Consider the following 16,120-nt stretch of genomic DNA (forward strand, 5'->3'; position numbering starts at 1 on the left):
ACCCAACCGTTATTACGAACAACCTGTGAAGGATTGACTTACTAATCATGGTTATATTGAGTGGACATAATATATCTACAATGAAGGGAGTTCAACTATGGGCTTTAGTGGAGTGACCCATTAGTTAACAAATGGGGGTTAGATCGGTCTAATGAGTTTAGCCGATTAATCTCGGATCGTTGGAGCCCATGATCTGGTCTACAAGGTCCCTCTACTAGCTCGAAAATGGATTAGCTCTAGAGTAGCATGATAAGTTAATTTGAAATGTTCAAATTAGAATCTAACGGAATTGGAGAATATATATTTAAATATGATTTAAATATATGAAGATGAATTTTTGTAAAATTAATTTAATATTGGATATTAAATTTATTAGAATTATTTAAATAATTATTTTTTTATTTTATTTTATGAAATTAATTGCTAAAATTAATAAATTTTGATTTTAGAAATCAATTATGATTTTAAAATCAAAATTAGATTTTGAAAATAGAAAATTACACAAAAAGGAAAAATGGTTTTTTCAACTTCATCTTCAAGTTGCTCACAAAGAACCCATTATCTTCAACCTTCAATTAATCCAAGCATAAGTTGCATCCCATGTAGCAAATCTCTTTGCATGATAGTCTAAAATATATTAAAGAGATCGGAGTGAAGTTAAAGTGGTTGCAACCGATTGAATTTTTCTGAAAATTCGAGTAAAAGAAGGTGTTCTTCATTTGGGTTGTTGCAGTGAGCATTCTCCAAAATTTCCTTTGATTCCAGCTTATTTTGAGTCCCACAACTCAATCTAGAGCACCAAGAGAATAGTAGGGAAGATCTTGTGGTGGTCTGCATAAATATTTGGAGCTTTTAGCAGCTGGAAATCAAGATTTCAACGATTCTTCAAAGGTATGTTTTGAAACTCATTAAATTCTATTTAAGCATGTTTTTGTTTATCCCAAAATTAATGAATTAGAGTGCTAATAGATCCTGATTTTTTTCGTTGCGTGCTAGTACCTATCCAACATTATAACCTATAGTTTTAATATTACATCATATACAATATAAACTATAGTTCCTTTTCTCTATTTTATGGCATTTAATATAAATCATATTGATATTAAATTTTAATAACTATGAATCTTATTCATAGAAAATATATTTGAATCATATTCAAATATTTATTCCTCCAATTAAACAATAATGTATCAAATACATTATGTTTATGTCAATTATACCATATATACTTGAATTAATTTAATTATATCATATATAATTAAATTTCCTCTTATTAATTTGAACATTTCAAATTAACCCAAAAACTGATTCTCGACTTAAATTCTTTGAGCTACCAAAGGGACCTTATAGACCTATAGCTTGAAGCTCCAATGGTACGTGAATAACTGATTAAACTCTTTAATAATATTATCCACCATCCGTTAACTGCCAGGCACTCCACTAAATACTGACAGCTGCATTCTTCGCACTACAGATGTATTTCTGTGTCCATTGGATATAACCAATCAACAGTACGATGATCCTTCATAAATTGCTTGTAAGTACAATTAGGCCAAATTATCGTTTTGCTCCTGTAGTTACATCTAACTCTTTAAGTTCCACTTATTCCTTTAATGAATAATAGATCATAGTCCCACTATGACTAAACCCCTATCGGGCCAAAAGAGGGTGTGGTGCCACATTGTTCAAGACCTGAAATCAACCCTTAAGGGAGCAATTTATCTACTTACCCCTGCTTCGGGGAAGGAGTGAATTCCATTTTGTATAGTTGAGTTCCCAGCTCCTCAATCAGACGAATTCCCAAAATGATAAGCTTGTTGAGTCCGCGATCTAGCCACTCTCACCCATACAAATCAAAGGACCACCCTCATTGGCAGAAGTTCACAACTCACACAGGATTAAGTTTATGTTACCTATGGTCATCCTAGTGAAATGAAGGTCTATATTATGAACAACGTTATATAATGAGACTAAACATTTCATGGTCTGATCTTTAGAATATTCTCACTTGCATGTCTAATACATGAATGATCAGGGTCAGATCATTTATAGCACTTTATAACATTTGTAACACCTACAAAACGGGCCAAACTCATAGTGTCACCAAGATAAGGTACCCATCCTTATCCATATACTACAGACCATTTAGGTTATCACTTAAACATGATCCACCTATATGTCTCCACATACATGTTTAAGTTATAACGATAACCATGGATGTTAGTTTATTGGTTTGTGGTTAATGCAACTAAAATATCATATATTTCATATATAAGGTGAATAAAATATCATATATTATTAATCAAAAGAATATTTGTTCATGCAATGTTTACAAACTATAGAACCGTATGAGATTTAGGGCATCAACCCTAACAGACATGGCTTCCCCCTCTTTTTCTTTGCCTTTGACTTGAATCGTGGCAAGCCGGGCTCTTTGCCTCTTAATATGTTTTTCTTCTTTCTTCTTCTCCTTCTTTTCTCTCTCCCATTCTTCCTTTTCTTATTGTTTGAGCTCTTTGTTGTGCTTAACCTTCGCTCGTATGCATGCTTCTTTTTCTTCTTTTTGCTTCCTTTCCTTCTCTTTCTCCTCCTTCATTTCTCTTTTAAACTGTTCTAAGGCAGCCGCAATGCATTTTTCGTCCTCAAGATTTTTCTTGGCTTCTTCTGCGGCCAACACATTGATGCGAGGGACTTCTTCATCATGTAATTTCCTCACCAATTTACCAGATGTGATGATTTATTGGGCTTGATCTTTTTTCGCCTCTTTTTTTTTTTTGTTCTCTTTTTCATTCTTCTTTTTCTTTCTCAATGCACTCAATCACTTGCGTATCTATTGGGTCCATAGAAGACCCCATTCCAGTGACTTTAGGCCTAGTCACTTGGGTTGCGTCCGCAGCACCAATGGCCTCTTTTTCTGTTGCCCGTCCTTTTGATCGACGAATGAACAATGTGGTGGTTATCTCTTCTTCTTCCTTTTGATGTCCCCAAGGTTGAGCCTCAAATGCGACCAACCTCTCATGAGGGATTATGGTAGTTTCTTGCTTACTTGGCTCAATAATCTTTATCGCCAAGTGTTCTTCCACCCTTGTAGTGGTTAATTCTCCCTCGATGGCAAGACTTTCAGCTCTTTGTCAGTGTTGTTCCTCTTTTTTTAAGCGTTTTTCTTCCTTCTTACGCTGTTTCTTCTCAGCTTTCTTTCTTTTCTTCCTCTTCTTCCTTGGCCTTTTCCAATTCTTCGTGATCTTCCTTTTCCTTATCAATGTTTTCCTTCTCTACCCTCAGTTTACGACTCCTGCTTTTGGCAGTCTTCCGTCACGGTCCATGTTACTAAGGATGCTCCCAAAGACTTCCTTATCATCTTTCCTTTTCAGTTCACTATCAGTAGGAAGCTGGGACACTGCCACTTCAGGGCTAGTGGCAGGGACACTCTCCTTGCACGGTCCCTCTCGGCTGATGGAGGACGAAGAAGCAATAGGATGGGGAAATGGACTCTTGAAGGCTTTAAACTTGACAGGTGGTCATGAAAGAGGTTTAGGTTGAGTTGACGCTTGCCAACTGGCCTCTAAAATAACGACTTCTCTTATTGATGATGGAGTTCTAGCCGACGAGGTAGATGAAACAAGGAGATTAGAGCTTTGGTCAGCCATTGATTCTGACAAGGGAAAGGAACAAGAGAAAGAACTAAGGGTTGGTTCTAAAGAACAAAGCACTAAAACATAAGAGCTCAGGGATTCTTTTGATTTCAATAAGAGATGAAATAAGGGAATAAGAAAGGCGTATATAGGCTTGGCAAAAGGGAAGCTCAATCGTCGAAGAGAGATGATTAACGGCAGGCTTAGGAATCTCAAAAGTCTGCCTCTCATTAAATGCAGGCTAGATGAAAGGAAATTTCGTCTGGCTGCACACTCAATGATTCCTTGAAAGTGTAACCTATAAACCTTTCACATTCATACGTTAAGGCTTGAAAAATCTTACTCTACCCGGTTATGAAGAATTAACGGAAAGGTCAAGCAGCCGCACATTAAAAAATTATCGCATAGATTAACACAATTCATTCGAGAGTTAAAGTCAAATCATCGTTAATGTAGAGGACATGCAGCAGATTCACAAAACAGCAATAAATAAATAAAAAATAAAGCAAATCAATAAGTTATCTAGGAAAGCATAGTAGAGATAGAATAGATGCCCATGAAAAGATCAGAGTGAAGTTACCGCATGGGTGCATCTATGTAAGCGATCAGGCTTGCCCGGCTAGGTCAATGGTTTCCTTGACGCGATTCACCATGCCTCCATAGTAAGGCTTTACTCGTTGACCATTGACCTTGAACATATTGCCCCCATCCTCACTTGATAATTCAACTGCACCATGAGGGAAAACTCCTTTCACAATAAAAGGTCCAGACCACCATGACTTTAGTTTACTTAGGAAAAGATGAAGGTGGGAGTTAAATAGCAAAACTCTTTGACCAATAGCTAAATCTTTCTTACAGATCCTACTATCATGCCATCTTTTCGTCTGCTTCTTATAGAGCTTGGTGTTTTCATATGCGGTAGTTCGCCATTCAGCTAGCTCATTCAATTGAAGTTTTCTTGCCTCTCCTGTGCTTGGTAGATCCAAATTCAGCTTCTTTAGGGCCCATTGCACCTTGTGTTCCAATTCTAACGGAAGGTGACAAGCCTTCCTATACACTAGTGCATATGGGGACATGCCGATGGGAATTTTGTAGGTCGTGCATTAGGCCTAAAGAGCCTCATCAAGCCTTTGCACCCAAATCCTTCCTGCAGGTCTTGACCACCTTCTCCAAGATGGACTTTATTTCCCTGTTAGAGACTTTCACTTGACCATTTGTCTGTGAATGATAGGCAGTGGCAACCCTGTGATTGACATTGAACTTCGTTAGTAGGTTAGAGATGATCTGATTGATAAAGTTCATACCTTCGTCACTAATTAACACACGAGGAATTCCAAACTGCGAAAAGATGTTCATTTTCAGAAACTTCGCCACCGTGTTCGCATCATTTTTGGTGCAAGAGATGGCTTCTACCCATTTGGAGACATAATTGACCACAACCAGAATATATTGATGACCTTCAGAAGCTAGAAAGGGGCCCATAAAGTCAATGCCCCATACATCGAACAATTCGACTTCCTGGATGGAAGTTAAAGGCATTTCATTCTTCTTCGATATGTTGCATGTTCTTTGGCAACGATCACAGTTTACGACGTGAGCTCGGGCATCTTTGAATAAAGTAGGCCAGAAGTAGTCGCACTAGAGGACCTGTCTCTTATACACATCTAGATGTGTATAAGAGACAGGGCCTCACCTCACCGATTCCTAACTTCTTAAAAATAGAGAGCGGCATCAAGTTGATGCTTGCGCTAAGGTCGCATAATGCATTGCCAACTTCTTTTCCCTCGATCGAGTATGGAAAATTGAAGCTATCCAGATCTTTCAATCTTCAGAAATATGGATCTTGAATAATGTGTTACACTCATGTGTTAGTGTGATAGTTTCATATTCACCCAGCCTTCGTTTGTTTGCAAGGGTGTCTTTTAACAATTTCATGTAACTAGGCATCTGTTAAGAGGTATATTGTTGTGAAGATGCTTTAAGACATCCAGAAATCTTTTAAATTATCGAATGTCATCTTTTCTTTTCAGCCTGCTAGGGAACTGCGGTGGGACTTGCAAGATTTCTCTTGCTTGTTTTTGTTCATTAGACGCTTTAGGTGCTTACGATGCAAGCTCTGGACTGGTTTCTTGGAAAGAATTTTTCTTATGTACTGGTATACTATCAAGACATTGATCAGTAGATTTAAATGAAGAGGTAGACAAATCACTGGTCGAAGTAGGGGTAGTTTAGTCAGAGTTCATGGTTCTTTCTTTGAGGATTGAAGGTCCAATATCTGTGGAGGATTCTTTTACTTATATCAGGGGGAGTCTTAACTGGATTTGCTTCTGTGATCACAGTTGGCGCATGGTTTGTAGTTTTTCCATTGCGCAGTGTAATAGTTTGACACTGTTCTTTTCCATTTCCTCTCGAAGCTTCAAAATTACTTGGCAAAGATCCTGGTTGCTATTTTTCAAATCGTTGGCAAGCTGTTCTACTTGGACCTCTAAATTCCATATCAAAGAGGCTTGCAATTGAATTAACGCATCATTCTTCTGAATGTACTCCTTGAGGAGCACTTCTAAAGACGATGATGTGTTGGAACTTGATGCCTAGTTGTGATTATATTGGTTTCGGTTCAGGTGTTGCTGATGACCTTGAGGCTACTGGTTGAACCCGAAAGTGTTTCCCCTATGAACTTGCTGATTCTGATGCAAATTTCTCTGCCCAGACTGGTCTAGGTTTCCATCCCACACGAAGTTATGGTGGTTCCTCCAACCCAGATTACAGATGCTACTGAACGTGTTGTTATGAATTAAGAATGTTGTTTGCGGGTCCTATGGGCAAGCTTCAACAGAGTGGGGCTCCCCACATTGAATGTAGCTTACTGCCACAACTTGCGTCATTATGTTCAGTTGCGCAACATGAAGGAAATCTCGACCTAAGGAGATCCTTGAGCGGAAGCGGATTGTCCAAATTCCATTAATTATTGAAGATAAAATTTACTGTAAACATACAATAGATATATGTATTTGATATTAAATTATAGCATGCTTTTGAACAAGAAACAAGTTCAAGAGATATCATCTTTGAAGAACCTTTCTTTTTTTAATCCCTCAAACAATCATGAACAGAACTCCTTCTTCTTGGATCTCCTTCTTCTTCACGCACGGACACTACCAGTTGAGAATCCTTTATATTCTCTTTTTGGGATTAAAGAATTCAAGCAGGAGTTGTAGGTTTTGCTTGAATCCTTGGTAGAGGGAAAGAGAAGGAGAGGATTAGAAGGAAGTTTTCTCAAAGAACTTTTCTCTGTAACTCTTGAATTAAGAAGATGATTATTCAACTTCTTTTATCACTAGTTAGTTATCATTTGAGAGAATGTGGAGAGGGAGTTATAACTCTTTCCCTTTTATTAATTTCAAATAAATTAATAAAATATATAATAACTACTTTATTATATGTACACTATATTTTATATCAAATATAACATATAATTTATAGTTTTATATTACATTAAACACAACATAAACTATAGATTTTATTATCTCTTAACTATACGTGACATTTAATATAAATCACATTTATATTAAATCTATTCATATGAATCTCATCCATATAAATGATATTTGGATCATATCCACATATTTTAATCCTCTCAATATAAATCATATTTATATTTAATTACATGAATCTCATTCATGTAATTGGTATGTGAATCATATTCATTTCCTCTCATAGTGTATCAAATACATTATAATTAATTATATCTCATATTAATTCTCTTAATTAATTTGAACACTTCAAATTAATCTAAAGATTAAATCTCTGTTGAGCTGCAGTGGAGACCTTATGGACCTGTAGATTGAAGCTCCAAGGGTACTCGGATAATTAATTAAACTCTTTAATTAACTTACCCAACATCTGATAACTGTCGATCACTCCACTAAAGATCGATAGCTGCATTCTTTGCACTACAGATAAATTTTTGTGGATGTAACCAATCAATAGTGCAATGACCCTTCACAAATTGCTCATAAGTACAGCTGGGCCAAAATATCATTTTACCCCTGTAGTTACATCTAACTCCTTAAGTACCACTGATTCCCTTAATAAACAATAAGTCATAGTCCCACTATGACCAAGTCCTCTCGAGCCAGGAGAGGGTGTGGCCACTATGTTTAAGACCCGGAACCAGCCCTTAAAGGAGTAATTTATCTATTTGCCCCTGCATCGAGGAAGGAGTGAATTTCGTTTATGTACCTGATTTCTTAACTCCCCAGTCAGACGAATCCCCAAAATAGTAGGCTTGTTGAGTTGGCAATCTGGTCACTCTCACCCATACAAATCAAAGGACCGCCTTCATGAGCAGGAGTTCACAACTCACTCAGGATCCAGGTCATGTCACAATGGTCATCCTAGTGAAATGTAAGTCTCTATTATTAACAGCGTTATATAAAGAGACTAATCATTTCATGGTCAGATCTTATACAAACTCTTTGTATAGGATACCCCCGCTTACATGTCTCTATATGAGTGATCAAGATCAGATCATTTGTAGCACTTTACAACACTTGTAACACCTAAAAAGCAAGTCGTATACGTGGTGTCACCAGGATAAAGTGCCTAGTCTTATCCATCTACTACAGACTATTTAGGTTATTATTTAAACAAGATTCACTGGTATGTCTCTACATACTTATTTAAATTACATAAAATAACCTCGAATCTTAGTTTATCGGATTGAGTATATACTTATAAAATAATACTTATTTTATTAATAACAATATGTTTATACATAGTTTACAAATTACGAGATTACAAGGAGATTTAGGATACAATTCCCAACACAACATTTCTATTTAGCACTCCTTGGTTGATTGCCATAGTTTAAAGAAGAAAAGTAACTGTGACCATCTGGGCGGCTAGTGACTTTACCGCATCTGCTGGTACTATCACTCTTTTTGTTTTTCTTCTTTCAGCATTTCGGCTCATGTAGTCGTCATCCACCCAGTCATCTACGTTCCTTGAAATTCGAACCTTAGCCTTTATGTACTTCTTGTCCATAAAGTCACCAGCTGCAGAGGCGTCTACGACTGCCTGGGTGGCTCTATTTAGTCCATTATAAAAGGTTTCTATCATGACGCAATCAGGGATGTCAATATGCGAACAATTTTTCACAAGTTGTCAGAATCCATGGGTGGCTCAAGAAGTTGTTCGTGGTCGAGACTGTTTGGAGATCCGTTCGTTGAACCCTTAGAAAGGCTTGTTCGTGGCGCTAGGGAATCTATAAAGGTAAGAATCGTTCTAACTCTAATCCCTAGAAGCATGCTAGTTTACGTGTTTATCTGTTTCCTTCTAGTATAACGCCTTTGTTTGATTGTAAAAATCGAATCGCGAAGGCGGCCTTACGTGAAACACACTTCCACTGAGGGCTAGGATCCGATCCCGTTTCCCTTCAATACTTATACTATAAACCATTTAGATTATCATTTGAACATAATCCACCTATATATCTACCACATATTGTTCAAATTACATTAAATAACCTTGGGTTTTAGTTTATTGGATTGAGTTATGCACAAATAACTCTTTATTTCATTAATTTAAACAATTCGTTTATACAAGATTACAAACTACAAGATCCATGAAATTTAGGGCACTAATCCCAACATTTGGAATCTTGATGATTTACGAGGCAAACTAATAGTGTTCTTATATGAAGATGATCAAGCATAAAATAGGCAACATCAAAATTCAAAAAAATTCTTCAGAAGATGACTTGGAAGACTTATTGACAAAGGTATTACATATAACAACATTTAAGAAGTTAACACACTACATTTGTATCTGACAACTAAGAGTTATCCAGTGTTATTTTCATAAGGGGGAGTAAATGTGTTGTACTCTTTTTTCCTTGACTATGGTTTTGTCCCATAAGTTTTTCCTAGTAAGGTTTTTAATGAGGCAGATATTAAAGTATATGAATAATTACTCTTTTCTTTCTCTAACTTTCTATCCTACTGGGTTTTTCCTAGTTAGGTTTTAACGAGATATATTTTATACAATATGGACATTTAAGGGGGAGTGTTACAAATATTTGAATTAGATATAAATGTCCATAGATTATATATCCTGATTAGCACCCGCAACGTTTGTTGGGTGCAAAGCTATAAGTCCTTTTAGGATCTTTGTAAACACTCACAAACAAAGCTAACTTAGATCAAACTTAGAATCTATGATGGTCACTCTTAGATCCTAAGATAACTCACTCCAAAATTAGCTTGATCAAGACTAATCCAGTGAATTGATTTATGCTGGTTTTTACCAATGCGCAGTGGAAGAAACCAGGATCTATACGCACTCTAATTCATTAATTTTAGCAGAAAAGAAAACATGCTTCAACAGAAAATAAATGGGTTTCATGACATACCTTTGAAAAACTTCCTTTAAGCTTTGATTCAGTTGCAAATCTTTGCAGAATCTTGTTGTAGACTGATGACATTGTTTAATGCGATGAAATAATGGTGTAAAATGCGATGGTGGAATATGCGTTGTGCATGCAAGTTTTCTCAGCAAGATCCAAGTATAAATCCTATTGAGTTGCCTGGTAAGCCCAGGGTCTAACACAGGGAATAAGTACACAGTATGCGATGGTAAATTTCGATTACTTTGCGGTAATAAATAAATCAATGTGTTGGTTGGTTTGTTGTTAAAGATATTAAGTTTATGCAGCGGATTTGAGAAAAGAGCTAATAATGCGAAAGATACAATGAGTATGCGGAGGAACGGGTTGAGAAGATCTTTAGCTAGCGTTTCCTAAGAATGCATTCAAGCTATGCGATCATGCTACACTCATGCAACAGCAATTCATTTTCCAATGCAAATGCGATAGCTTCTAGTTTTAGGACGCATGCAATGTATGCGATGATGTCTATAGAGTTTATTCCTTAGTCTCTACTTCTTGCCTATGCGATGATGAAGGATGCACACAAGTACAAGGTGACCGCATACAATCATATCCTCTCTCTAGGGTGCATACGATGCGTTAATAGCAAACATAACTTATTCCTAAGCTTCTATCTCTTGATTATGTGGTTCTAATCTGACTCTCCCGAGCCTAGATTCTAATCTGACTTTTCCAAACCTAGATTCTATCCTTAGACTACCCTCCCAAGTATCTCTAAAGGACGAATGACGCATACATAAGACAAGATGATCGCATAAAATGAAGATCCCAGGTTATGCTAGTTAAGTGCTTCTCAACCCATTCGACAGGTTTAGCTACTCATGCGTACTGTAAAGAGGGTAGACAGATATAAAGATGAAATTTTCATTTTATAAATAAGTTCAGAATACAAAATGACAATGGAATAATAAAGGTAGAGAGCCTGATAGCAATATCTTGCTTCTCAAGGCTTTTACACTGAGTTATCTCTATTTTGCACAAAAGATGTTCTTGCTTTCGCAAGAGTTGGCCCTCTCTCTATTTTGACGCTTCCCGGCTCTCTTCCGAGTTAACCAAGACGATCTCTTGGTGTATTTTCCCGTCACTCGCTTCCACCTTCTAAGTAAAAGAAAATTATGAACAAGGCTAACTATCTTCTATATGGTGAGCTCTCCGAACTAAGCGAACTTCTTCAATGAAGGTGCCCTTCGATATTTATAGACCTTCATGGTGAAGAACTTTTTCTCTCGAATGATTGCACTGATGGGATGTCATTAATTCTCTGTTTGATGCGTCGAATATTTTTCACCAAAAAGTTGAGTGTACTTGCTATAGTATGTCATTAACGGCTTGTCAACTTAATTCGGAATCGACCGTCATCAGCTTTCTGTCCCATCGTGATTTATTAAGCTTTCACCTTGATGCGCCGGCTCTATGTGGCCACCTTCTTAAGCTGATTTTCACGAACACAAACGATCGCATAGCCTTGCGGTCACAATCTCTTATGCGCTCGAACGCTAATTTCCTTGGATCGTAATTTCGCCTTGCGTCAACGCATTTTCCTGCATAAAATACATAAGTTAGCTGTTTTAATGCGATGGACGCATGTGATCACAATGTTGCAAACTTAATACTTTTGGATGCAATATTATATATTTTTACCGTCACAATCCTGCATTGTTTTATAACTTTGTGCTGTAATACCGTGCATTTCTGCCCGTTATCATAGACCACCCCAAGATCTTCCCTACTATCCTCTTAAAGCTCAATATTGAGTAGTGGGACTCAAAATAAGCTGGAATTAAGGGAATTTGGAGAAGCTCACAGCAGCAACCAAGTAGAAGAACAACCTTCTTCTCTCAAATTTTTCTCTAAAATTTGTTCGGTTGCAATCATTTCAAAAAACTTCAAAATCTTCAATATATTGCAGACATTCATGCAAAGAAGTTTGCTGCATGAGATGCAACTCATGCTTGAAGTTAATGAAGAGTTAATGTGGGTTGTTGGTGAGCTAGTAGAAGAAGACAAAGGAAAAAGTATTTTCCAACTTTTGTATTTTTGTTTTCTTTTTCAATTTTATCTAAATTGATTTCATAAATCAATCTTATTTAATAAAAATGAATATATTATTAATTTTAAAAAATTAATTTTCTTTAATAAAATTAATAAATAATTATTAAACAATTTAAATAATTCTAATTAATTTAATATCAAATATTAAATAAATTTTAACACACTTCCATCTTCAAATATTTAAATCATATTTAAATATTATTTCTCCAAATTCATATAATTCTAATTTGAACACTTTCAAATTAACTTATCACGCACTATTCTAAGCTTATCCATTTACGAAGTTAATAGGGGACCTCGCGGGACCTACAAATCATGGGCTTCAACGATCCAAGATTAATCGGTTAAACCATTAGACCAACCTACCCCCATTTGTTAACTAATGGGCAATTTCCACTAAAGCCATAGATGAACTCCCCTCACTGTAGATATATTATGTCAACTCGATATAACCATGATTAGTAAGTTAACCCTTTCACAAGTTGCCGTAATTAACGGTTGGGTCGAATCTCTGTTTTACCCCCGAAATTACCTCTTGTTTCTTAAGTTCTATTTATCCCCTAAATGAACAATTCATTTGTGATCCAATCAACAAATCGAATCCCTCTTAGGCCAAAGAGAGAGTGAGTCTCTTGTTCAAGACCCAGAATCAGCACTTAAAGGAAACAACTTCTCTACTAACCCTAATCGGGTATGAGTGAATTCCCTCTTGCACCCTATGTTCCCAGCTATTCATGCACTGAGTCTTATCCCCAAAATGGTAAGCTTATTGAGCAGAGGCAATTGGTCTACTCTCACCATTTGCAGATTAAAGGATAATCCTGAATAAACAAGAGTTCATAGTTAGCTTAGACTAAGGTTAAGTCACCTAGGTCATCGCTTTGAAATAGTCTGTCTTAAATAGTAAACAGCGTTATAAAATAAGAGTGACTGGTTTCGTGGTCCGATCTTGCACAAAACTCATTTGCACAGGACACTCCCACTTCTCATGTCCCAACATGCACGAATTAGGATCACTTCGTATGTAGCACTTTACAACTCTTTGTAACAACTACAGAGTAGGCCGCATCCAATAGTGTTACCAGAATAAGGTACCCAACCTTATTCATATACTATAGATCATTTTGACTATCTACTCGAACTCGATCCACTTGTATGTCTCCACATAAAGTTCAAGTACTACGAGCTACTGCTCAATCAATTAGTTATGAAATACCATTAACTCTATATCAAAAACTTATTACACAAAATCCTATTTTTTTAAAACGAGTTGCCAAATGAATCGAAAGATTCATGTTTGGTAAAGTACCTCGGATTTTTCCCTCCGCCTCGGGTCTTAGAGGAAGGGCCAAGCAAGGTGGACAACGGGTGGGAGATCAGTTCTCCACCTTAACGACAGAAAAAAGGATTGATCAAATTCTATAATAGTCAAGGGGCTTAGGTTTATTGGATTTCTAAAAAACAATATATACAATAACAACTTTATTGAATTCTCAGAATAAGTTCTTAATGTTTACAAACCACGAGTTTTAGGACATAAAACCTAACAATTTAAACATCAAATCTAAAGCAATATTGGAAAGAAAAAGCAATACCAAAGGGTTGAATATGCAAAAGCTTTTTAGATCCATAATCTAAATTTTCGAGAGCATTATAAGTTATTTTAAAGGCCAGATGGTTGTGGATATGACCAAGAACCAAAAAGTCATTCAAACAAATTAGTTTCAAATGATAAAAAATAAGACCTAGAAACTTAAAACTTAATTGCATACTAATTAATAAGTCAACATGCAAAACTAAAAATATAGAAAGTTTTTTAATTGTCTTAAATATCTCTTCTAGAAGGTGGCAAAGTAGATGTACATGTTTGACAAGGTTTGACATCACATTTTCCCATGCAGTGCACATTTGACAGTATTTGCTTCACAAAATTTGCACACTTTTTTTTACCTCCATGCTATCTTCAAAACTATAAGACTTTTCCGTGTCATCTTTATGTCATTCTCTTCTTGACTCATTGAACTAACATTATATATAAATTTGTGCTCAAAATTATTTGTCAATTCTTGTGAATTTGCCAGCTTTTGAAAATGTAGTGTGAAAGTCTCTTGAATCTTCTTTGCCTTGATTCTTATAATTGCTCCCTCGGGTTCATGCAATGGTTTTAAGGTTGAATTCACATCACATCCCCAAATATTATTTCCAATATCTTCCCCATTATCCTATCCTTATATTTACCATTTCAATAACTTGTAAACTCAATAAATAGTGGTCATTGAGACCTTTGAAGTATACAATTGAATAAAGAAGGCTAAAGTATACAAACTACCCCTAAACTTTGTACTTTGTGTCAAAAATGTCTTTGAACTTTCAAAAGTTTAAAAAATACCCTTAAACTTCCAAAATGAGTTCAAAAGTACTCTTACCATTAGTTATAGATGGAAACTGTTAGTTTTTGGGTCAAAAATACCCCTTCAAAATTTTTCAAAAATACCCTTAAATTTTTTTTTAAAAAAAAGTTTAAAAAATACTCTTATTGTTATATGAACACAAGTCGTTAATACCATTTTACTTCTCTATTTTTAATCTCTTTTCTCTCATCCCTTCTTTTATTAATTGTGTGTTAATAACCAATTATACATTTTGTTTAACTATTTATCGTTTTGGTATGGTTTTAAAGAGATATTTTTATTTTAGAATTTTGTGGGATTTTATGTTTTAACTTAAATTTTGTTTTTTATTTTAGTTGTTGGGAAAATTGATATAAGCTAAGAGTTGAATAATTAAGAGAAAAATTAGAGTATTTATATGAAAAAGTTAGGATATCTTTATAATTTGTTTTAAAATTGGTTCTTTTTTAATTTAATAAAATTTCAAACAAATTGATCATGAGGCTAACCTTATGAGCATTTTAAAACTTTTTTTTTTTTAATTTCAAAGTTATTTTGCAACGATGTATTAACAAACTTTGTTCATATACCAATTGTGCAGGTATTTTTTAAATTTTTTTATGTTAAAGGTATTTTTGAAAATTTTGAAGCTTCAGGAGTATTTTTTAAACAAAATTTTAACGGTTTCTATCCAAAACTAAGGGTATTTTTTAACTTCTTTTAAAAGTTTAAGGGTATTTTTGAAACATTTGAAAGTTTAGAGGTATTTTTAATCCAAAATATAAAATGTATGGACATTTTTTATAAGTCAGCCAATAAAGAACACATTCATTCCCTACTTTGTTGATATTCTCTTGTTTTATAACAAAATTTAGTTTTAAAAAAATTGTAAAAAATCATACGAAGTAATGAGAAGAAGAAATTTACTTATGAAATGAAAACTTTATATATACTAAATGTTCAATATAGAGAAGCTATCAAGCAATTTCAGAGTTGTTTGAAATATATATATTGTTAAACTGAGATTATTTTTAACATTAAAAAATGGTGAAATTAAAGACAGTTTTAAATTGTTAATGAACTCAAATCTTAGATGTTAATTAAATTCCGATTACTCTACCCCATGTATTTGTTTAAAAAAAAAAAAAAAAAAACGGTGACAATGTTTTGTTTTGGAGGTTAATTAATTAAACTCCTTTAAAAATATAACCATTATCGTTTAATGTACCAAATTAATTAAACTCCTTCCATCATTATCGTTTAAATATTATTTTGGTTCATATACTCTTAACTTTCGTTCATTTTGGTTCCTATATTTTCAATATTTTTATTATGGTCCTTGTATTTTTTTACTTTAGTTCATTTTGGTTTTTGTACTATGTTTATTTTGACCTTTATACTTTAAAAAATGACTATTTTAGTCCATTCATTTTCATTCTTATATCATTTTCAAGGGACTAAATTGTCCCTTTTTTAAACTCAATGACCCAAATGAACCAAAGTTGAAAGAGGACCAAAATGAACATTTTGAAAGTATAAGGACCAAAATAAATTAAAATTCGTAGTAAAGAAACTAAAATGAATCTTTTGAAAGTATA

The 16,120-nt window shown here is 34.8% G+C and overlaps 1 protein-coding gene across 1 annotated transcript; it reads right to left on the reverse strand.

Moving 5' to 3' along the window:
* Nucleotides 1–4,237: 4,237 nt before the first annotated feature.
* Nucleotides 4,238–4,708, reverse strand: LOC120067487. Its single transcript, XM_039019040.1, has one exon. It carries the CDS (start codon nucleotides 4,706–4,708, stop codon nucleotides 4,238–4,240), a length of 471 nt encoding a protein of 156 aa, XP_038874968.1.
* Nucleotides 4,709–16,120: the final 11,412 nt, after the last annotated feature.

The sequence above is a fragment of the Benincasa hispida genome, chromosome 12 (assembly GCF_009727055.1).
Source record: "Benincasa hispida cultivar B227 chromosome 12, ASM972705v1, whole genome shotgun sequence".
Lineage (NCBI taxonomy): Eukaryota > Viridiplantae > Streptophyta > Magnoliopsida > Cucurbitales > Cucurbitaceae > Benincasa > Benincasa hispida.

What these genes read in the sequence shown, in the direction of transcription:
- LOC120067487 (XM_039019040.1), bottom strand. Translation starts at nt 4,708, where the DNA reads ATGTCCCCATATGCACTAGTGTATAGGAAGGCTTGTCACCTTCCGTTA.